The following is a 24576-nucleotide window of genomic DNA, read 5'->3' as shown; positions in this document are numbered from 1 at the left end:
GGGTGAAGAAAAACAAAGCGTTCATTTTGCCACTTCCTGCACAACAAAGCCGTCCGCTCACACCATGCAGGCACCTTCCCTGTGCCCTCATGGCAGTGCTGAGGCTCCAGCCCTCCCCAGGGCACATCCCCACCATGAACCATGGCCCCAGCCCTGCAGGCGGATCCCATGGCATCCCAGGAGCTGAGCACGGCCCCATCCTGCAGCTCACAGCCCCCAGCCCTACCTGCAGGCCTAGCCACAGCCGACGGCCTCAGCTCCGCTCCCCGTGTTTGTTTACATCTTTTTCCACTGCCTTTTGGAGCGAAGGCTGCTCCAGAGACGCGGCCTTGCCAACAGGATGAGATAGCTGTCATAGCTGGGAGCTGACGTGGCAGGGAGAAATCAGGCAGGATTTTGTTTGGAAGGGATGGGAAGGGCTAGATGGGTCTTCCAACCTCCCATTACTCAGTAGTTCATTGCTCTCTTGACTTTGAGCAATTTGAGGGAAAAATATGTGAGCAAAGAGGTTGAGTGCATTTGCCAGATTGTTGCTGTTTGTCTCCCAGGGACACAAGCAGAACCCTGCCCATCTCCCACATTCCACTGCTGCCTTCCCCTCTTCGTCCCCCGCCTGCCCCAAGGGCTGCATCCACCAGGCATTAAACATGGCACAATGGGGATGCAAGTCCCACAGGGTGCAAGATACAGGACACAGGGCCACGTGCATAGTCCAGCACCACTAAACCTCAGCCCACAGATGCACAGCCTGCAGGGAGCACACAGCCCTTATCCCCTGCCTCTGCAGCCTTCTTCGGGGACAGTTCGGTGCTGACCCCAGCTCCTTGCTTACATTCAAGGCAGATGGGGCTGCTTAGATAAGCAAACAAAAAATTTCAAGCAGCCAGGGGTGAAGAAGGACAAGAGACACTTCACAGCCTAGTGCCCCAACAAGCTCTTCTACTCCTTGCTAGAGCAATGCAGGGTGACATGCCTGAGAGGCAATATGCCAGAGTTTACTCTGAGGACAAGGACTGAGCACATTGCAGGCAGTGTTTTCCAGCACAGCTCCCTGAGCTGAAACTGCCCTTCATGGGAAGTTCATGTCAGCGCTGCTCCATCCAACAGGAGGAGGTTCGATCTCCCTTTGCCCCATGGTCTGAGATCTGCATCCACAACTGAGTTACAGCTCAGCCCTTCGTTCTGTGCTTCCTACACAAGGACACAATGTATGTTATTTCCTAACCCGGACCGTGGTGGAAGACATGGCTGCTTTGTGGAGAGGGGACCCACAATGAGATGCAGCACACCTCTGAGTGTGCCGTGAGAATCGGCCTTGGTCCAAGAGTCAGAGGGGAGACAATGCTGGGAGAAACACAGACAGGTTGGGCAGTATTACACAAGCACAGTTGGAGGAAGCAGAGAAGAATAACCAGAGGCCAGGAGGGGGGGGAAGTGTTTTGAGCAAGCTGGGGAAGCAGCAGATGGAGAGAAGCAATTGGGAAGACACTCAAAAGATTTGAAAATCAGGAGAACAAATCTGTGCTGACTCAGAGCTGAGCACAAGGCTGGCAGGGAGGAAGACAGTGGGCCAGCGGAGCCCTCACAGTAACAGGTGATGTTATCACACCTTTTCTTACTTGAGTTTGTACCATTAACTACAGCATCAGCACTTCACTATCAAAGGCAAAAGTTACATCCTGCCTCAGCATGGAGATCTCCACCATCATCCAAATGCAGCTCAGACCTGTAAGTGTGAGCATCACTTCTTCATGTCACTGACTGACCTGCCCACACAGATTAACCTGTCTCATCACTGAATCACAGCTGTGGTTTTGCTCATCCCACATGAGCAATCCTTTCCTGCTGGAGCTAGGAGCCTTGGGAATCACCTGCCCAAAGATGGGGAGTCTCTGAGTTCAACCCTCAGTTTCAATCAGTAGAGACCTGATGAGAAGCCCTCCAGTGCCACCAGGCTCAGCTCTTGGCTCTGAGCAGTCTCAGAAATCCCCAAACTTCCAGCAGCCCAATTCAAATCAGCTGCTAATGCAGCATCCAGGTGACACGGGTGCTTATGTTGCAAATGCCCAACAAACAGCTTCACAACTCTTTGCGCCTGGCATTTCCTGAAGCTTCCTCTGCAGAACCTCCAGCTTAAGGAACATATTTTGAATCTGGGAAGAAAGCAGAGGGCTTGGTGAGAGCCAAGCCTGGTGGGCACAACGCTGGGATCCCTGCCCCAGGTCACAGGCACTGCATGCACCACTGCACAGCTGGATGTGCTCCAGGGAGAGCTGCTCCATGGGGAAGGGCTGAGCATGACAGAGCCCACTCTGGTTCAGCATGGGCTGTAGTGCATTTCTATTGGGTTTCATTCTGGTTCACAGGCTAGCAATGAGAATATTAGGGAAATACTACTTCTGAAATAGCATGAATGTCTGTGCTTATGCAGGCACAGCAGGCAGCAAGCCAGCCACTGGGAATATGGAAAATATATGAAATTTTAAAATACGCATTTTCAACAAGGGCAGAGATGCCAAATAATAATTACGGGTGTGGTTAGATAGTCTGAACATCCAAAAAACCCTAATGGGCTCATTTCAGCCCAGAAATCCTGACTTAAATAAATCCAACTCCCAATCCCATAGCTCATACACCACACGTACAAACCTTTCTTCCAGGAGCAGGGCCAGCTTTAAAAAAGTTTCACCATCAAGCCAGGTGGGAACACAGGCCTGGTGTCAGCAGCATGCAGCCTTCTCTGCATGCAAGCACTTGGGCTGGGGGCTGCAGGAGGCTGGGGGGCTGCACCGGTGCCTATGTGGCTGGGAGCAGGCAGGGAAGCAGTCCAGGCACTGACCCCAGCATGGGCACCTCATTGCTCTGGCTGCAAAGAGGAGCTTGGAGGAGTGAAAAAAAAAACACAACAGAAGTCCTGCTGGCAAAGAGCCCATATAACAAGGAGGTGTACCCAAGGGCTGTGAGTTATGGGTTAATGCTTTGCTTGGGACTGTTGTTACATTCCTCGATTCACAGGCAGACAATACCTTTGTCTATGTGTCTCCAAGGCAGGGCTGAATCCATGACCTCACTATCAGCAGTGCTGATCTTGAGCTGCCCTTTGCCTCTCCACTCTGTGCCAAGCTGATGCCTGCTCCGTGCTCAGCTGCCCTCAGCTGATGGGTGAGGCTGGGCTTCTCAGCCTCAGCAGCCTCACACAGCCCAAACACAGTCCTGTGTACCTGTGAATCACACTGCAGCTCGATGCAGGCATTCATACAAGAGCTTGTAGCAGCTCTTTCAAAGTGTGCTGGGTGCACAGCCCCCTGCCCAGTGTCCTACAACCAGCTGCAGGGTCTCCAGCGAACAGCCTGGGACAAACATCCTGTCTGTAATGACTTCCTCCATGCAAGAAAGCCAGGGACTTCCACACTGCCTGCTCAGCCTGCCCACTGTGGAGGGGAAGTGGCAGCAGCACCAGCCCTCCCTCTGCTCCAAAGCAGTTTGTATATGAAATGAAAATGCCCCAAGTGCATTTATAAGCCCAAAGGCAGCTGCAATTACACCTCACAAACACGTGCAGATACTCACTGTTTTAGCTCCTGTCACTGAAAAAGGCAACACAGCAGCCCATCCCACGCAGCCAGAGCCCTGCAGCCCTCGCCGACAGCTCAGCCAAGGGATCCTCCTGCTTTGCAGCCCAATGGGACATGCGAGGGATGTGACAGGATGGATTTGGGCACCTAGCTCATAGACACAACAAACTGAAGTCTGAGTGCTAAGCTCAGCAATTACGGTGTTCCCCAGGAGAATAAATACATGTACATTTGTTGAAGCCACTGTGACTTGAATTACACACACTTAAAGACATTGCTGTCCTCCTGGGGACAACAGAGCTGCTCCTCTCGCCCAGGCAGGGCTGCTTCTGCCCTGGGTGCACGAACTCCAGGAACTTTCAACAGTGTGAGAAAAAGAATTAAAAAAAAAACAAAACAAAAAACAAAACAACAAAAACAAACCTTATCTCAAAAGGTATTTCACCAAACACCGGATAGTGGCCTGGGGTGGAACAGCTGATGTCCCTGAACTTATGCTGAGGTTTCTAACTGAAGCCCAATTAAGAGCACACGCCCTCAGCTCAGCCAACTTGTTACTCACCCAACTGGCATGTCACAGGGCAGAGGCCCGTGAACTGTTCCTTCTGCAACAGCACTGGAGAAAAGCCTCTTCCAGGCAGACAAAAAGAAAAGGAAGAAAAAAAAAAAAAAAAAAAAAGCTGGGAAAGCTGTGGGCAGCTCGTGGAGGCAGCGGGGGCCCTGGGCAGGCTTTTCCCACCAGAACACTGGGCTGCACGAGGACACTGGGTTGCTCTGACCTGGAGGAGCACTCCGACACAGCATGGTCACTCCTAATGCGCTGGGGCTCTTGCTGTGATGTCGCTTTTGCAGTGGCACATCGAGCAGCCTGACTGCCCCATAGCACCCCACCTCCCCTCACAGCCCTGTGTGCCAGCAGGCGTCCCCTGGATCCATCTGTCCCCAGTTCACACTGCTTGGCCATGAAACTGCTTCAAAACTTCAGCAATTTCCTCTCTCTATCTGCAGTGGAGGGTTTCATCTGGCTTGTACAGTCTGTTGCTGGGGAGCAGGTAACCCACAGCATCCTGTGCCTGCGCTGCCCCATCACCACGTGCTGCTGTGGCTCTGCCATGCTGCTGGGGCTGCTCAGCTCTTCATCACCACAGCAGTGAGCTCTTGCACCCTCTTGCACAGCCGTCAGCTCTCCTGCCTTGTCCCACTATGGGGAAATTAGAAAAGCACATGTGGGAGAGTAAACTGTGCTCTGTTAAAGCAGAATGCTTTTCAGGTTGCCACATTCGCAGCGATCACAGCCTTACACCTTCTCCCCCCCCTCCCTCCAGGATGCAGAGCAGGCTCAGAGCTCCCACAGGGATGTTGCAGTTCACAGCACTCATTTATATCCGTTTTCCGAGAGCCTTCTTGTGCAGTACCCTGTCTGTGTAGGGGGGAGAGGCACAAGGATGGGGAAGAGCAGATGCAGGTAATGCTGCACAGCAGCCTTCACTCAGCACAGGGCTTTGCTGGCATCACCCACCCACTTCCAGAAAAGCAGAAGAAACAGCAAATGGCAGCGGGTGGAGACAGACCAGATCACTAGAAATCCATCACATTCAGCAAAATAGCACAAGAGGGGAAGAAACAAAACAAAGACATGCACGGAAAAAAAAAAAAAAAAAAAAGAAAAGAAAAAGTGCTAGTCAGAGGCCCCAGTTGCCTCCAGGCACTCCTGGTGCTGCAAATGAGCTGAGCTGCCCAACACAAAGGATGGGTGAGGAGGATGGTGCAGGACTGTGAAAGGACTTGCCATGAACAAAGCCCCAACGCTTCCAGCACTGTGCTGATCCCTGTTTCCTCCCAGCACATCTAGCTGACAGTCATGGTTCCCATGCTCGTGCAGAAGTCACAGGGTACACAGCCCTGCCCTTGTGCTGGGTCCAGCTGCCCTGGGAGAGAAGGAAGGGGCAGACACCCCACATCACAGAACTGCTTTTCAGCCTGCAGTGAGAGCTGGCTCCTCTCTTCTGCATGGGGACTGCCCAAAGAGGGAAGTCTGGGTCCTCTTCCCCTTCAGCAGGGGCACTCCTCAGCAGCATCACCTCGGGTTAAAACCACAAGGCACGTACCACCGCCTGCATTTCAACACACCACTGCATTAAGCAACAGCCTCTGCAGCTGCAGAGCCTCCCACCCTTGCTGCCAGATCCTGCTCAGCAGGACACAGGCTGGGGACACACATGAGGTCGGTGTCTGCAGAACCCCTAGCCCTGCTCAGCTGGCCAAGTGCTGCACCACAGCATTGAAGGAGGGCTTCAGCCCTGAAACCTGGCACCACCCTTCCGCCCTCAGAAAGGACATCGCAGCCTCCAACAACTTCCTTTCCCTTCTCCAGCCCTGCAGAGTAAACATATAGGCGAGACCTTGTCCCACCCAGCCATGCATTGGAGCCCACCTGGGGAACAGAGCCCCCTGTGAGCCACTCAGACCTCCAAAAACAGTTCCTGGTTTCAGAGTGGGACAGAGACTCCCTTCAGTGAATCCAACTTGGGTTTCCCAGAGTCTCCCCATGCTGTCAGCACTGGCACTGTTTCACCCTCCACAACGAATGACTCTCCTGGCATGAAGGTGGTGGAGAGCAGCAGAATGGACAGGAGGAAGCAGTCTAGACTTCCTCTGTCTGTGACAGCCTCAAGGAGCAATGGCTCAGTAGCCTGTCCTCCTGGCACCTGGATGAGATGGGCTCTTCCCCAGCCCTCCAGCAGCAGGGCAAGCAGAGGGCCCAGACAGTCTCCAGGGCTTTTGGTCTCAACTCAGCAGCAGGATGGAGCAATCTAGGAAGGCATCACCCTGCTGCCCTCAGGGCTGCTTTCAAAGGACTAGAATGCTTCCTGTTTCTGTTACCCATGACAATCATTCATTGGGTCCTGAATTCTAACTTTCTGAGCCATCCTACACTGCCACTCACCTCATAACACACTGCAGGGAAAACTAAGAATGGAGGTAAGAGAATGTTGTGTTCTCACACTGCACAAACCGCAGCACCAAGAGGACACCAGTGGGGTCAGAAGCATCTGGATGGGGATCAAGATCTGCAGGAAACGTGGAGGGGACAAGCTTGGTCCAGACACACTTGTAGCAGCAAATACAGGATGAAGCAAGAAGAACATCAGTGGTCACCTGCCCGAAAGCCACCCAGAGAAATGACAGATAAAGACCTCAGGAAAACAAAGGCTCTGACCATGGCGCAGCCAGCCAGGACACAAGGGCAGCCTGCTTCTGTCCCCAGTGCCAGCACTACCTCCACCTGCAGCATGCAGAGAGCAGGCCTCCAGCTCATCGTTCAGGGCAGACTGGCAGCAGGTGAACCTCATCAGTGCCATGCTGACACAGGTCACAGCACACAGTGCCCTGTCACTGGCTCCAGGGCAAGCAGTGATCCCTGGTGCCTCTCAGTGCACCAGAGCAGGGTGGAGGTCACCCTTATCACTGCTCCATCCACTGCTCCTCCAGCTGATGCACCCCCTGATCGGCTGAGCCCATCCACATGGCTGCAGCAAAAGCTTGGGATGAACACAGACCTCCGAGTACGAATAAGGAGCTTGAGCTGCAACCAACACAAACCCCACAGGACAGAGCTGTGCTCCATCGATGGAAAGAACAAAGTGATATATTTAGGCACAGAAACCACATTTAGACTCTGTCAAGGGGCACGTCCTTTCCTCCGTCTGGTTGACATCTGAACCCAAGTTCTGCTGGTTAACACTGCAGTTATGCAGATCTGCTGGCTGGAAGAGGGGACAAGGGCAGGGAGCCAGGCAGCACTGTGGTGGAGTCCTGCACACAGTCTGCCTCTTCCCACTGCACAGGGGGATGTGTGGTTTTTAAACACTGTTTGGTCTCATCTATCCCCATCTCCTTTACATCACAGCTTTGTTTACGATCACACTGAGGATCCTGCTGTTGCAGCCAGCCTGAAACCCAAGGCTCCAGCTTCAACTGCAAAGTGAGCAAGGCAGTGGGCCACGTCACTTTGCCTGCTTAACGCAGTGCCTTCCCCCCACCCTCCTGGGTGGCTTAACCCAGGCTTAATGCCTCACACATGCCAAAGGGCCGTATGAAAGAGGGGAACAGCACCTAGGGTTGCTCACGAGCTATGCCCAGTAGCCATGGGTGGACGAGTGCCCACGGAAGCCCAGCATCACACTACCCTGCATATCACGTGCTGGCTGTGCCATCGAACAATCCACCGCTGCCACAGAGGAGAATAAATGTCAGCAGCTTGCCTGACACAGCAAGTATGCTGTAGGTGGAAGTGAAATAATTAGCTCTCTGTAAGAGAGTGCTCTGAGCGTGCCAATTTTCCCTATAGACAAGGACACCATTCAGAGGCTTTAAATATAATAAATCTTTTTTTCCCTCCTCTCTTCTGAATAAAATAACCTACAGAAAAAATATTTAAAAATATTTGAAATTTAAAAAGTCTGTCTTTATAGGCAAAAAGGGAAAGAGGCAGGGCAGTAAGTAAGGAAAGCAAGTCCTATGGAGTTACCAAGAGCAAAGTCATAGAGCTCAGCATACTCCTCCCGAGCACAGAGCTTCCTGCTGATTGCACAGAGACTGCAGATGGGTTCTGTCACAGCTACATCACTCTGAGATGACCAACTATTTACCTGAACTAACACTCACTCCCTGGCTAGCAGAAACATCTCCACTGCCACTGAAATTCCAATAGAGCAAGTCAGAACTACGTTTAGGATAACCACAGAGTTCTGACATTGCAAAGAGCATCCTTCCCCTTGCTGACACCACACAGAATATTTCATTTCTTTCAATAAAGCAATAGGCAATCCCATTGAATTCACAGTTCCTGACTTTGCTCTCCCTGGCTATAGGAACAAGAAAAACACACCGAGGTGATGGCTGTCTGCCCAGGCACAGAGCAGTGGGGCTGAGATCCCCTTCTCCCATCAACTCAATTGGCATTTTCAGTTCAACCTGCTCACCAACAGCATTTAGCACTGGGTGGGCTGCAAAAAGCACAGAATCTTTTAAAATACAAATAGCTAAAATGAGCAGTGAGCTAAAATGATCTTTTGGCAACAAGCGGTATTTCACTCAGCCCATCCCCAGGATGACAGCAGAAGAGGCCCAGATCCATCACATAGGACGAGCTATTGCTGTGTCAAATTCAGACTTTGAAGTCAATGGAAACCACTGGAGGCCACAAGGTCTGCAGAGCGACATCCCCCTCTCACAGATAACAACTTTCAGACTATATCTGATGAAAAAAAAGATGTCTAAAGCTGCAGTCTGTCACTCTTTCCGGGCATAGCTGTGCTTCAAGGCACTGTCTCCTATACACAGGTAGTTCATAAATATTCATTTAAATGCAAACACAGTTGCTTAGCATTTCCCTTGGTAAGCCAGCCCAATGGGAATGTGGCTCATTGAGATTCATTCCTAAACAAAGTTATAAAAAGCTTTGAAAGTGAATTTGCCTACAGGCTTGTTGTCTGCTGCTTTCTTTTCATAAAACCAAGCCTTATGGTTAGAGCCCCAGACTGGGATCCAGCACGCAGGACTCATTCCCAGGTATCATTTACCTGTGGGTAAACTTTAGGCAAATTCCTGTCTGTGCCCCATCTCTCTCTTTTAATAACCAGAATAATGACACTTAGTCTCTTTTATGAAAGCATTCCATAACATATAGGACAAAGGGATGTAATCACAAGGCATTATTGGTTTCACTAACCTTTTCTTGCCACGTTATCCTCTACAGAGGATGATACACAAAGGCTTCTTTTCTAGTTTGTGTTGTCATGTTGCTACCTGTAGAAGTGCTCTTGAACTTGGCTTTGCTACGGTCATATGTCTGCTGTGTAAGTCATCCCTAAAGTGCTTTATCAAAATCATTTCAAGTCAATCCTTGCATTAAAGGAAAGCCTCAGTTTTACCCAGAACAGGATTTCCAGAGAGCTGCCAGCAGCTCAAAAGCTCCAGCTCTCATTCGCAGTGTGTTGACCCCATGGCTGTGCACAGCACCGCCTGGCTCAGAGCAGGGAAGGGGACAGGAGGGAACTCAGAACTCCACATCTTTAGGAAAGGCTGCTCACCCTGCAACACAGCCCTGCTTCCCTGTGGGCTGTAACCACCCTCCCGTTAGGAAAGCCTTAAGGAACCCAATACTACTATCAGCTTTCTTTTGTGTTTGTTTTTAAGAAAAGGTACTTCAACTTAAGAGACTTGCAAGTTGGAGACGCTTTCCCTTTCCGTAGCCCAGCAGTTTAGTGCATGGGATAATGAGCATCTATTCACGATACAGGATTTTCAAGAATGCCCAAGTCAACATCCATATCAAAGGGGGAACAATCCAAAAAGTCCCTGGATGAACAGGTCAGGGCCTGCCCACAGAAAATGCAAAATGCCTTCCTACCAGAAGTACAAAGACTGGCTACAAAGCTGTTGCCCGACTGCAAGCTACATACCCCCACAGAGGGCCAGCAAGGAGAAACTCTGAGCTGACTGAATTAACCATCCCCAGAACACCCTGGCGAGGCAGGGTTACCTGCATGGTATAGCCATTTTTGCTTTGATCTCCAGGAAACATCTGTTTATTCAAAAGTCCGTTTGCTATAGCAACGACAGTTTATAGAAAAGGAGTGGGGATGAAGAAAGAATTCCCCTGTGCTTCATTAGAAAAGCTATACAGCCACTGGAGGAGTCATATATTAAATGCCAAATGACACTATTTTCCATAGCGTCCCCCTGCAGTCTGGGTGTTGGAGCATCCCGACAGGTTCTGCAGCAGAGATGCTGCTGGTGGAGGCACCACGGAGCCCTGGGAGCACGGATCGCCTCACCCAACCAAGAGAGACCCCCTTCCCCATCTCCTCTTGCTCCTGTCTGCACGAGGAGGCACTCGGAAGCAGCAGAGATGCTCAGAAGCAGATCAAAGGGCCCTTCCTTCCTCTGAGGTCTCAGTCTGCGTTCTTGTGGAAAGAAAGAAACAAATCAACATAACAAAGAAACCCAAACTCTCAAGAGGGACAGAACACGCGAGGTTTGTTGTTTTCCTTTCCCATGTACGAAATATTATCAGCACAATTTCAGTACCATTAATTCCACGTGCTCAAAACCCACACCTTAGTCCCATTTTGCAATGACAAAACAATGCTAAAAAAACCTTGTTTTGAAGTTGCACACAAGTTGGGTGGGGGGTGTCTGCCTTTGTGTTTCTAATTTCTACAACACACTTCACACACACAGTGTGACACAGCCACAAGGACTTCAACCAGACTTTTTTTTTCCTTTTTCTTTAATAGCTTGAGATTCTCAGCTTTCATTCGGTGCCCCCATTTCCAGCAGCTGGGATTTATGCAAAAGAACATCAAATGCCACAGGGCTTATAATAAAAATAAAATAAAATCACGAGAGCTCCCAGCACTGCAGTTTTGCAAGTCTCACTGGGCTGTTCTCAGCCAGCAAAGGGCTGCTCAGCCTCTGCCATGAGCACAGAACAGACGGTGGGGGAGGAAGGGGACAGAACAGCACCCAGTGGCCGAGGGCACCGCATCCCTGCGAAGGGTTTATATGCTGGAATGAGTTTCATGCTGGATGCTGTTATGTCGCCAGTCGTATCTCTGGGGAATTATCGAATCCCTCCAGGCACAGCCTGTTTTTTGCACTGGGGTTCTGCTCATTCAGGATGGTATAGATCAGGTCAAAAAACAAGAGGAATTTGCTGGTTTGTGCCTTCATTTCAGCACTGTGTTTACATGAAGCTGTGCCGAGCTATGCCACTGCCCTTCACACAGGAAGGTTCTTGCCCCACAAAAACTGAACGTCCCCTTCTGTTACCCACAGCACACCAACCCCAAGCAGTCACCTAGCAGAGAGAACTTCTGGGGTCCAGGCAGCCCCAAAAGGCCAGGTTTCCTCTCATATTTTCCATGTTAACTCGAAACTCACGAGTCAGACAGCAGTCAACAGAATGATGAAGCAAGAGCACCTCTCAGGACTGTCAGCTGAGACCGCCTGTGGCACAGATCAAGCCATAAATTATTCAGACCAAGGCACTCCTGCCATCTGGGAGGCTGGGCACATCTGGAGCTTTGGCAGCCAGGGTGTGCCACAGCTCCTGCCCCTTCCCAAACACTGCCCTCCCTGCACAGCAAACCATAGGACACCACCCTTTGTGCCATGGGAAGCCTAAACTACAGCAGGGTCTGCACACCCATCCTGCAAAAGGAACATTGCAAATGGTCCAGGAAAGCATTGCTCAAGTGACTGCACAGATGGAAATCACAGTGGGATGGAGAAGGCCAGATGAGGAGACGTTTATATATGGCTGCAGAATTTCCCCCACGGTGCTGGTGACCGAGAAGCAAAAACCTCTGACTTCAGAGTAAGCCTGAGAGCAACTAAAAACCTTCCAGCAGGCCAACAGGCCGATGTATTTACTTCCCCTAAAGCCAGAAAAACACTAGAACATTAATAGGAACAGCCTGAGCACTGAAATGGAAATGCCACTCAAATAATTAAATAAAGAGAACGATCCTCTCTCCAAAACAATGGCCAGGGCTGTCACATCTGCCCTCACGGGACAGCCTCATAGAGGAGGCTCTTGTTCCATTAGATTCAAAGAGGCTGTTTAATTTTAGTAGGTCGGCAAGCATATGACATTACAAAGCACTTCGTAGACAAAAGCGGAGCAGAGATCTGCAATCCATTTTCCCTTCAGGAAGGAAGGCAAAGCTTCCTATTGCAGGAAGGAGGTGGAAGGGAAAGGGGAGGGGGCTGACATTTCAGTGAGCCAGCAAGGCCAGCGTGTGCAAGACAGGCAGATTGGGGAGGGAAAAGCAGAACTCAGTGCAATATAAGCCTGCACCACCTCTCACCTCAGCTCATTATACATTTGCTTGTTTCGTTTTGCCAGGATTTATTTGGCTTCAATTGCAATCTTGTCCAAATCCTGAGTCTCCTCCTAGGAAAGATGTTTGCCTTTCACTTCCTTAGAACAGCACATATTTACTTTTGTTCTCTAACATGCCCAGCATCTCAGCACCATGATTAGCAGCCATCTAAATACAGGGTCTTCTGACAACGTGTAAGCCTTCTCCCTCGAAGCAAGGAAACACACAGAAGGAAGTGCAACAGCATTTCTGCAGCATTGCTTAACTGAGGAACGAAAGTATGAGCTGTGTTATTCCAGTGGCAGATCTGCAGCTCAGCCTGGGCTCTGCCCTCGGCAGGCAGGACAAGCAGCGAGCTATAGCTCATGACCTGGGAAGGTGCCTTCCATGCCAATCTTCCTCTGGCACTAAGGAATTAATAGAGAATTAGGAGTCGGGGAGGAGAGGGTGGGTAGGAACCAGCTGGGCTAAAGGAAAGCGATGCAGGAAGTTGCTGTTCCAGGCCTCGCACCAGCCTGCTGGGTTGTATTTGGTGTCCCTCTGCCTGTGCCCACCTGCTTTTTTGTGTGCTACAGACACTGAGCCAGAAATAATGGAAGAGCCAAAAAAATGGGGTTACACTTTCATCAGATTCTTCAAATGAGGGGGTGGATACAAAAGAGAGGCTCTCATCAGTGCTGCATTTTCTACCTTTTCAAGCTACAAAAGGTGAAAAATCTAACAGCTCTGAGTTTCACTTCAGGGTTAAGATCTCTTGATCTTCCCTGGGCTATTTATAAGCAGCTTTGGTTAGATGACAGTTTGCCTGTCAAAGAAAGTGGGGAAAATCCAGCAAGCAGAACACAGTCTGCAAGTCATTTCTAATTCACACTGATGCTCAAAGGTGCTCCAAAGGTTCTGCTTCTCTGTGAGTTGCCCATTTCTTCTTTGCTAAGCTAGAAATGTACAATCATACAGGTCACACATAGGAAGAACCTCTTACCCACAGCTTGCCTTCCCAATAAAAGGCTCCCAGCAGCTTGACGATGTGCGGGTGATCACAGGTTGCCAGTATTTCGATTTCCACCATGTAATCCTCCAGTTCATCTTCATTCTTTGTTTCAATGACTTTGGCAGCTGCTAAGGCACCGGTTTCCTTATTCTTAGCCTGCAAGACAAAACCAGCAGGTGAGGATAGCGAGGAACACACAGAGCCTGCACAGTTCTTACTCCTCCAGTACCATCTGCAGCACAAGGATGGGAGCCTGCAAATGCACTGCTGCTCCCCCTGGCCTGGGCAAAGCTTCAGACCAAGGATGAACACTGACGAGGAGATATCTCCTTTTGTTTGTAATGTGAGAAGATATGGAAGCAAGAAGACCTCAGAATCTAGAGGTTCTCTGATCATATTGTAGGCGATTGCTCCAAAATCCAAGCAAACTGACAGTACAGCTGTGAACCATCACTCCCTACACTCCCTTTCCTCACCAGGATGGTTTTCTGCAGTGCGTAGTGGAAACATTGGGATGTCCTCCACAGCAGGGAAAGCACCAAGAAGGGTGCGTCTCGATTTCTGAAGAATGTCCAGCATTCCTGTGACCTGTTCACACCACAGTAAGAGAAATACTCTCAGCAGGTTGCCCTGCTATTTTATACAGTCCCATTAACCTGTTTATTGTAACCTACTTCACCTAATACCTAGAAATATGTCCAAACCTTTGTCCTGCTGCTTGGGAAAGCTTGCTTTCTCTCAGCTTTCTGGGGGAGAACAACTTCAAAGGGTTGGCAACACAGGGTTCGTGAGTTCCATCACCTCCAATCTCCCTTCCACAAGCATCACTCACTGCCTAGAAAGAGAGCACCACCAGCTGCCTAGGAACTCCTCTGCTTATAGATGCTATGCAGCAGAAGAAGGCTGCTAATGCAGCATGAGGCACCATGCAACGCAACCACTGATGTCCATTTGCTTCCCCCAAAACTATCAGGGCCGATTAGCATTTTGCAGTTGGAAATTTACACAACTTCTGCAAAAATTTGCAACCAAATGCAAAAACGGGTGTGTTTGCAAGACAGACCGTACAAAGAACTCTGCTATCAGAGCATCACGGGCCGGGTGAGGGGGCGAGATGGAGCAGCTGACTCAGGAGCTGAATGCCATTCCCAGAAGAGCATTGAATCAGCAGGCTGAGGAATAGGAGAAATCCCCATTAGTTCACACACTCTGCTCCTCCACTGACACAGGGGAGCTCCTGCAGCATGACTTCAGCTCAAACCTTTTCTACTCCCGGTCCCTCCTCCACGCTGCTCCTCCTAGGATCACGACTGCTTCCCAAGGCAGAAGTCATGGTGGAGATGCTCACGCTGAAGGAGCAGTTGGGACTTTTCTTATTGCTTTGTGGTTTATGTATCTGCGTCTGCAAAACCTACATGGGAGCTTACAGGAGGATTAATTCCTAGTGTAAACATTATGAACCCAACTGAAGAGTTTTACAGGGCTTAGGTGAGAATGTTGCTGCGTATTACCAGCAGGCTGTGGGAGGAGGAGAGAATGAGGGGAAACCCATATAATGGAGAGAGGGAAAATAAGGAGGTCCTGACTGAATTCACACTGGTTGGCACGAATCTCTGTGTCTTTACACAGAGGACAAACCCATTTCTACCTGGGCCTGCTGCCCAAGCGCAAGACAGCAGCTCACGCTAGTTTCAGAAGAAAATCCCTTTTTGTTGGGTTTGTGGGGATTTTTTCCCCTCCAATTTGTGTCTTAAGTGGCCAGCAGCTACCAGGGGAGAGCAGGCAGGCTGGGGCAAGGTGCCGGGGCAGAAGCAAGCACAGGGAGTGCATGGTGTTTCCCAAGCTCCATACCAAGTGCCCCACCATGTTTGCTCTGCACTTACCTCCCTGGGAGGGAGCCAAGGAGGGAAAGTAAATATTGTGAGACAAGGTGGGGCTTCCCTTGGACGCCAGCTACCGCATGGGCCCACCAGCGGGGCTCAGACCAGGACTCAGGGGCCCTAAAGGCACCCATGGAGCCCCAGGATCTCAGCCTACCGCCAAGGGAGGGGTGGCCCTGATGGCCCAGGCTGCTGTGGTTGCAGAAGCTGTGCACACAAGCCTGGAGGACACAGTTCTGCAAAGCAGGCTGTGGGTGGGGGTGCAATCGCAGTCCATGATCTGATCTTAGTCATCGTTAGCCATGTTACTAACGGTGAGTAGCCCAGCAACCTCCAGATACGGCTTCCTCTCCAGATATGAGCCTGTAAGCACACTGCTTTGCTTTCAGTCCAAACATGCAGTGGGTGAAGTCACACTGCTGGTGGCAGAACCGCAGAGCAAGAGTTGTTTTCTCCTTGAGTCGCCTGGCCCTGCGCAGTGCCTCACCACATGGTGCACAAGGCCAGCAGGAAGGGCCGTGAGGTCCACGTGGCTTTGGCACAGGCCAGAAGTTCTCTTAAGTGTCAGAATAGCAATTCTGGGACCTTACAAATGCCCACAGTGCCATGAATAAGGACTGACTTGAATGAGAGCACTTTCCTGGCCACTGCTGTGTTCCTGCAAACATCAGCAGTTTTGCAAGGGACAGAGTCCCACGAGCTGCACAAGTTGGATTCCACTACAACAAAGCCCCTCCAGCATGATGATGAGACCACTCCCCACACACTGAGAACACCCAGACCCCACCAGGCAGCACTGCTGACCCCTTCCAAGCTGCCCACGATCTTGCCAAGCCCCAACCCAGCCCTCTGCGCTCCCGCCATGCCAGCCCTGCAGCAGCCGAGGGACAGCTGTCCCCCATCAGCAGGCAGTGTGTGACACAGCCCTGCACTGTAGCAGCCAAACGCGTACAGGCAATGTCAAATTTTGGCTAAGCGTGCTGTGCGGTCTCTGTAACTCACATCTGGTAATTTCCTCCAGCTTCTCAGCTAGTATTTTCCTGCATGCAGCATATTAAAACAGAGATACTCCTTCAGGAAGGTTTGTTTGGATGCTAAATACGCCAAATGCTTACACTGCTATCTCTGCAAGTCTGTTTCGGACATGTGAGGCAAGCAATGATCCTTTAGGGCTTAAAGGCCTTTTCTGATTTCTACTCGTCCTCGTGCAGTAAGTCATAACCTGCTCCAAGACATCCGCACAAAGGAAAATACAGATTGTTCCAGTCTCAAAATGCCAAACCAGCAGTCACACAGAAGCAATCTGTACCTCCAGTTCGCGAGCTGCTGACCTGGGCAGTGCTCCTTACAGCAGGGAGAAATAGTGCCAGGCTCAGGAAGGCAGCATCCACTGCTTGCTCTCTGAGAGATGGAAGACGACGATTGCATCTCCACAGCTTCACCTCTATCAGGAGCTGCCATGAGGTGGAAGCCCTTATTTTGCAGCAAGGGAAATGAGAACTTCTCTCACAATAGCTATTTTCCTTGTCTTTTCATTTCTTTGGGATTTAAAAACAGTAATAGAGAGGAAAAGGAAACCAAGATGACTCGGGAGTACCCTAGGGTGACTCACCAGCAGTGAGTTTGTTAGACAGCCACAGCTTTTGAAATGACCTCTAGAGAATGCAGAGATGAGGAGAGAGTTTCATTTCCTGCACAAAATGCCCCAGAATGCACGCTCCGATGAATTAGTATTTCCCAGACTAGCAGATTTTCCATTGAAATTTGTGGGCTGAAGAGAAAGAAGAAGCTAGCTGGTGAGATCCCAAGAACAGAAACTGTTTGATGCTAGTCTGTGACCTATGGCTGGTCAGTCAAAAATAAAAATAGTTAAATTAAAAATATATCCACTTCCATCATATATCTCCTCCACTGCTGGGCATTTTAATGCCATGGATTATTTGTCCCTGGAGTGCTAATTAGCACAAAATATAGAGCAGACAGCTGCCAGCATAGTGCCCAGGATGTGCTGCTGAGCTGTAGCTGGATTCATTACAGTCCTGGCATTTAAAACCCAAAATGCCCTTCTGGCCCTATGTGCCTTTTTGCAAATCAATGCACTGCACACACACAGGCTGACAGGTCTGTGCAGAGACAGCAGTGGGGCATGCAGTTCATAGTAGAACACGAATCGAATAAAAGTTACCCAATAAACCACGTCCAGAAAGCCATGCCAGGAGCCAACATTCAGGATATAAAGTAAAGGGGAGGAAGGATCTTGCTGCAGCCCTCTGGAGAAAGATGGGTGCGTGCGTCCTGCTCCCAAACACACTGGGAACACCAGGGAACAAGTACTGTCATTCCTTGGAGGCAGAGGCGTAGAGAAAGCGCTGCCCACTTCAAGGATTTAAGGGGTAAGAGGTGGCTGTTCAGGTGATACAAAGGGCTGTTTGGTCTTTGCCTCTGACTCAGCCTGTTGTGAAACCTCGGCTCTGACAAACACAGGAACTACTTAAAGTTCTGTAAGAACACGCTGCCGGAAGGCAGATTGTTCTGTCCTTCCTCAGGCAGCACCCTGCCATGGTACAGCGTGCTGTGAGGGCAGGCAAGGGAACGTCCCTGTGAGCTCTCACCCACCAGTGACAAAGAATGGAGCTGGCAGCCAGCGTGCTCCAAGCGGTGCCACAGGAGTTCTGCCTGTGCTGCTCACCAGCATGGTGTCCTGAGGGCTTCCCGAGCCTGGGATGACCCTTTCAGAGCTGGTTTGCAATGATGTGCAGTCGTGTTTCTGTCCCTTCTCTCTGTGTGCTGTGAAGGCTGATGCCCCAGGCATTACCGAGCTGGGGAACCAAGAGGGAGAAGCTCCCCGGCCTCCTTCCAGTGGATGCTGCATCTGGGGATTGATGGTTCTGCCTTGGTTTTCCACGCAGCAAATTCTTGTTGAGTGTCTTTGTATGGAAGCAACCGAATGATTAGGTATTTCTCAAGGATAGCATAATGATTAATTGTCTTCCAATGAACTCTGCCTGAGCTGTCTGCATCAATAAACAAAGAGCAGACAGGCACAAGTCAGTATTCCTATTACTGCCAAATAATCAATGGGAGCTGAAACTACTTTCATGTCCAATAAGCCCCACAGAGCCACTTCAGTTTGCCACAATAACTCTCTTTAAATTATTATTATTGTTTCTTTGGTTTTTCTGTTTTGGAAATGCTGAATTCACCCCACCCAAGAGTACCAGGCAGCAGAACTGGCAGTGATGCAGATGCAGCAGTGCAGCTGTGGCGGCAGGGAGCCCCAGAACACTGAGCCTGGCAGAGAATCACAGACACACAGAACGTCCCAAGCTGGAAGGGACACGAGGATCATTGAGCGTGCTTCTTGGCTGCACACAAGACCACCCAAAATTCAAACCTTCTATCTGAATGGCTGCAGCCTCGCATGCTGCACCCAGCTCCAGTGCAGCCTCCCAGGAGTACGACTCTTTACAAGGAACATTTTAACCTTCTGAGTTATGACTTTCAGGTGTAATACACGTGTTTGGGGAAATAACGCTGAGCCTTATCCCAACAAGACAGGAGGAGATGCCAGCAGGCTGCCTCATCTGCCAGAGGGCCAAAAGCAGCACACACACAATGATCCCTTCTGCACATCACACTGCTGAAGCCACAGGGCTACGTGTACCTGGCATCCCCCGTAGACACAGCACCACGCAGACACCAGGCCAGGCAGGAGGGCTCCAGCCCAAGGCCTGCACCACACTTCTGCTCTGGCAGCTATGGTTACGCTTTTGCAAGAGTTAAGGGGAAGTGGAAGTGACTTGCAAAACAAATAGAAAAGCGTTAATAAAAATGCAGAAATGCCTTCCTCTGGTTTGATGTGCCAGGGGCAATGGAAAGGAACACTGGCAGTGAGTTCAAGCAGTGACCAAGAACTTCTTTTCTATACGGAAACACAAAGAAAGTGACTGGAGCATGGCACACGTACCCCTGCCCACCTTAAAGGCTCAGCAGCAGCCCAGCAGAAGGCAGGGGGTGCCAAGAAGCCCAAGCAGCAGCGCATTGGCCGAGGTGCAGAAAAGCTCTGTGCAGTGCTTTGAACGTTGTACCCAAGCACAGCATGACAGGCCGAAGCAATGGAGAGAATCTTCTCTGCTGGTACACCACAACATAACCTGCAGGAACTGAGCTGGCTGCACAGTGCCAACATGAGCCATCAATAGAAAAAAAAACCAAAAACAACGTGAGGGGCAAAGAAAGCTCCACATGGATAGAAGACTTTCAGCCTGTGCAGACTTGGAGAATGGATGCATGAAACATCCTCAGACCGCCTGGAAGAACACAGTGCCCTGAGTTCAGCATGTCTGCCCTGAGCCTCAGACAGTCAATGCACTGCATTCAAATAAAAAGTGGAACATGAAAAAAAAAAAAAAAAAAAAAAAAACCACCACCAAAATGAAAACCACCAGAACACTTTGAGTGCTGCATCTTTTTGCAACAATTTCAGCACACAGTGCTAAGGACCTGGCTGCAGGCTGAGTGTCTGTGTGCTTGGGGCAGGGGACAGGGCTAGGACAGGCAGTTGCAAGGCACGTGGCTGTGGGGGAGCACAGCTCCCTGAGCACCCGCACAGCGCGGCGGTGAGGGTGGGTTTTACCCAATGTTCATGAGGAAAATCCCAGATTTACAGACAGCAGTACCTCAAGGACGGGAGAAAGTACATTCCCCCCATCCTTGCTTCAAAGAAACTGCACGTTCAGTGGGAAAAAAAAATTTTAAAAGATCACGAGACAGGTAGGGATTTTTCTAAGGGACACGGATTGCCATGTGCCTGAGGGTGAAAGGCCCCAGGCCTCGCTCTGAGCTCTCCCTTCCACGCAGCTGCCCACCGCACACAGCACTGCCAAGCTCCGGGCCGTGACACAGAAGTAATTGTCAAAATATTTAGGGCACGGAGAGCCATCCTGCTCCCCCTGCACACACAGCCACGGCTCGGCAGAGCTGCAGGCAGCCTCCTCTTGGCCCTCAGAAGGGACGGAGCAGTGCACGTGTCAGTGCATTTCAAGTGAACATGAAGTTTAATCAAGTTTAAAGTTCAACCAAATTTAACATCATTGGGCCACTGCTCTCTCAGTAAAAGAGTGATGTATTCTCATTCCTCTTCTCTCCCCAAGTGAAACACTGTAGGAGAACCTCTCAGCTAGTCCAAGGGACGAGACCAAATCACAATCGTACGTTTTTTCTTTTGCCCTGTTTTTATGAAACAAGTTGCAATCAACTTCAGCTTTTTTCCTTTTTTTTTTTTTTTAAGCAAAAAGCAAAGCTAGCAGTTCCACGTCCCTCTGCAACACCCTTTCCAGGAACCGGGCGTTAAACTCCCTGTGAACCAAACTGCCAGAAGTGAGCTGACCTGGGAGAAGCCCACGCTGGCAGCTGGTGGTGGCAGAGACAGTGCTGTGCCTCCCTGTGCCAATGCTGGGTTTACACTGCAGCTGCACAGCACCTCCACCATGAGCCCTTTACCATCCCTACCCAAAACAGAGCTTTAGAGACTGCAGGGCTATCAACAAAGCACTAATGCCACCGTAACACATCATGTAATGCACACACAGCTCTTGAAGCTGCATCCTAAAAAGAGACAGCAGAGCAGCACCAGAGGCACACCTCCGCACTGCTGTGGCACAGCTCAGGCTTGGTGCCTGCACTGATGGAAGGTTCAGATGAACTGCCCCAGTGCCGTGCAGTGCTGACATCCCATCCCCACCCTGCTAGAAGAAAGCGTTATCGGAGCAGCACTCCATCAGCATGCACTGGGGAGAGGAGATAGAGTTCAACAAGAGGCGTGGGGACAGCAAAACGATCCCCCTGTTTGACAGGCAGCAGAGAGGCAGTGAAACTGCAGGCTCTTTTCAGCAGAGCCCATGCTTCTGCAACACCCAGCCCTGTCCCCACCAGGGCCTGTAAGAGCCAGGGCGCATCCATTCCTGCTGACAATAAAAGGTTCTGAGGTAGGACGTTGTATTTTTATGTTTCTATTGCATTTATAGTAAGGGTACTGCTAACTTCACACTGAAGCTCCTGATCACCGGCCTAATGACTGACTGCAGATCACTGATTTAATGACCTTTGGGTGAAGAAAGTAACTGAATACATTTGGCAGGCAGTGCGTTGCTCTCTGTGGGCTGCTATAGCTGCCTGATCACACCCACTGGAATTACCAAAACCAAAGGATTCATAGAGTAAATGCAAAGCAGCAGCAGTTTTCCCCACCCCCTTCCTACTTTTCAGCATCATTACACTCTGCAAAAGTTTCACTGTTTCCTCATACAACCGGTCCCCTTCTGCTGGGGAAAGAAGAGCAGGCTTTAGAGAGAAACAGTAAGAACTGCAGGAATTCCCCTAACTGTGTGTTTCTTAAGGCTGACCATATACATTTCGGGCTCTACTTCAGAGTTGATTATTTGTAATTAACATACATTGAATGTATGTTAATTACACTTTTGTGTCAAACCAGCTCAGCTTTGCTCAGCTGAGTGCCAGGCAGTGCAAGGAGCAGCTCCCCAGGCAATGCAGTTACACCAGCACTGCACAGCTGAGCCCTTCTTCCCCCTCCTCAAACCCAGCATCATAAAAACTAAACCCACTCCAATAAACACCGTCTTCCTTCTACCAAAATCTAAATGTCTCCCAGCACGGAGCATTCTGGTTGTGTTTCAGACTATTCCCTGCACGAATAAATCCCATCTTTTTGCACAAGGGCCCAACACATGGGCGGCAGGGCAGGATGCAGGGGTTACATCACATCCCCGTGCTGCAGGGCGGAGGGCAGGCAGGAACTTCATTCAAACATCCTGAAACTCTCACCGCCGTACAAACGCCCCGACTCGCTCCGAATGATTGCTTTGGTGTGAAAAGCAAATTGACATCAAAGTAACTTGAAGAGAACGATTACAATTTCTTACTGCACCTTGGCCACCTACGTTTTCCTGGTGCACAAGGGCTGGTTTGTTTGTTCTGGGCTTTCCTGGCAGCTGAGCAGAGCTGTACAGCAAGCATAATCCTTCACGTCACCATCCTATACACATCATCCCTGGGGTCGTGCTCCAGATTAGAAAGACAAAGGAAGACAATGTGCAAGTTAAACCTTAACATGGCAGGAAATGGCTCTGCAATAACGCTACCAGTTATTAGCTAAAATAAGGCTTTAGAGTAACGTGTCACCTGAATCTTTCGGGGTTCTTAAACAAACCAAGTCTTGTGCAAGAGCTCTTAAAGGCCAACCGTGTCCTTCGAGATGAAGGATGGGCACAAGTTCAAAGATGGAGAACTGAAACTTGACCAATGAAGCAGAAAAGCCCTGTCCTTCGTCACAAGGTGAGCCACCACCCCACGCCTAAAGCAGACAGTCGTCTCGATTTGGTTGTTAAAGTACAATCACAGCTGCAGACACAGTGAACTTTGGGCTGTAACCACGCGGCCTGCACTGCGTCATGCACTGCAGCCCACGTCCTCCTTCGGGTTGAAGAGGGGATGGAAGGAGATGGAAGGGGCTGGAGACACAGCGGTGCTGCAGGCTGACAGGCTGACAGCACAGCACACACAGTTACCCCCATCATTTAATTTTGTGTCAGGCTGGAGTTCACAGTTCACAGGCATTCAGGTCTGACAGCTGATGTAAAAACCAATCCAGCCACTGTTACTTTTTTTTTTTGTTGTTTAAAAGTTCACTATTTTGGATACGTAAAACACATTTAAAGTAGAGGAGATATAAATCAGGTGTTCCTCCAAGTTTTCATTTGTCTCAGAAGCCCATTAACTTATTTTACAATGTTTACCTCATTCCTTTCATTGCACAAGAAACCTAAGCAAATACAAGCAAATAATTACCCAGGCAAGAGTGAGCGTTGCTATATACAAAGTGGTTTCCAATATACAACACCAAGCAAATGGGTCACAGAAGAGCTAATTAGCACAGGTGCCACTTTTAAAATGATAAATATATTAGAGATTAAATCACAGTTGTAAGCAACTGTGTTATATTAGAAGAATGGATCTTTCACCAAAGATTTCCACTGTAAGTCTAATTTTTAGAGTATTTTTCTCAAATAACACAGCTATAAATAGAGAAAACAAATGGCAGAGTGCTGTCCTGGCCTGCAAACAGCCAGCTCCTTTCTCGCCTTTCTCTTGGTCACTGCATTTCTCAGCTCTGACACGGCAATACCTTGCTGAACGTCCTAACGAGCCTACCAGAAAGCAGCTGCCAAACAGCTCATTCACAGCTCCGCTTCCAAACGATCTCTGCAACCAGGGCAGCTCGCTCAGGGAAGCTGGAGCCCAACCTGCTCCTCCAGCCAGCCCCAGCCCCAGCATCCTGCCTGCCCCAGCTGCCAGGCAGCAGAGCCGAGCAGTGCAGAGCCGTACCAGGTGAGCTTTGGGGAGCAAAGTTCTCTTTGGTATTTGGCCTTTAGAACCCTAAAGGTAAAACTGTCATAGCACCGTACCCATCGGAAGGAGCTGCGCTCCTCTGCTCACCAAACTTCCACACACATAATGGCACCCCTGGAGGCTCGCAAAACTTGGAGACAGCCTTGAGACGGCTGCCTTCCCAGCGAGCTCTCCATTCATTGCTCCGACAGTCTGGCAAGGTTTAGAAGTTTGACAGTTTAGAAGGAAAAAAAAGTTTTTTTTTTAAAGATGAAAGAAAGAGAGAGACAGAACGCTTCTCTCTTTTCTTGCCCCAGACCCAAGTACGGCTGCACTTCGGTCCTACTGAACCAAAAGTTCTCCCGTTGCCCCCGCTTGCAGGAGGAGAGGCTTCCCCCGCTCCCAGCCCCGTGGTGCCCGGCGGGACGCGCAGACGCAGCCCGAGGCTCCGGGCGCAGCGCAGCGTGCGGAGCGGGGATCCCGGCGGCACCGCGGGGGGAGCGCAGGTGCCTGGGAGAGCGCACCCACCTTATAGACCTTGCCGAAGGCTCCGTCCCCCAGTTCCCCCACGACCTCCCACACCTCGCCGGGATCCAAGTCTCTCCGAACGTGCTCGTACTCCTTGGAACGCCGTTTCTCAAAGGTGGAAAGGCGCAGGATGCGGCGGAAATTAGCGAAAGCCATGCTGCCGGGGCCGTTCGCAGAGCCGGGAGCGCGGCGGTTCCCCCCCCACACCGCCGCCAGCTACCGGCAGCTGCCCCGGGGCAGCACGGAGCCGCCCGCAGCCGCGCAATCGGAGCCGGAGCCGCTCCACCTGCTGGCCTGCCTGC

The 24576-nt window shown here is 50.4% G+C and overlaps 1 protein-coding gene across 3 annotated transcripts in view; it reads right to left on the bottom strand.

Moving 5' to 3' along the window:
- STK10 (serine/threonine kinase 10) overlaps positions 1-24576 on the bottom strand; it is a 43607-nt gene extending 19031 nt beyond the window's left edge. The window contains exons 1-2 of one of the 3 annotated variants that reach the window (XM_031598091.2): positions 24275-24576; positions 13452-13616 (exon numbers count right to left, since the gene is read on the bottom strand). In XM_031598091.2, coding sequence (XP_031453951.1) covers positions 13452-13616; positions 24275-24430 — 321 coding nt within the window. In that variant the 5' untranslated portion in view covers positions 24431-24576. Of the gene's footprint in view, positions 1-226; positions 7967-13451; positions 13617-24274 lie in introns of those variants that run through there. The other 2 variants (XM_090151143.1, XM_031598092.2) reach the window with 2 other exon arrangements.

This window comes from Phasianus colchicus, chromosome 15 (genome assembly GCF_987193195.1).
Source record: "Phasianus colchicus chromosome 15, bPhaCol1.hap1.1, whole genome shotgun sequence".
In the NCBI taxonomy this organism is placed as follows: domain Eukaryota; kingdom Metazoa; phylum Chordata; class Aves; order Galliformes; family Phasianidae; genus Phasianus; species Phasianus colchicus.
This window is presented reverse-complemented; position numbering and strand designations above follow the sequence as displayed.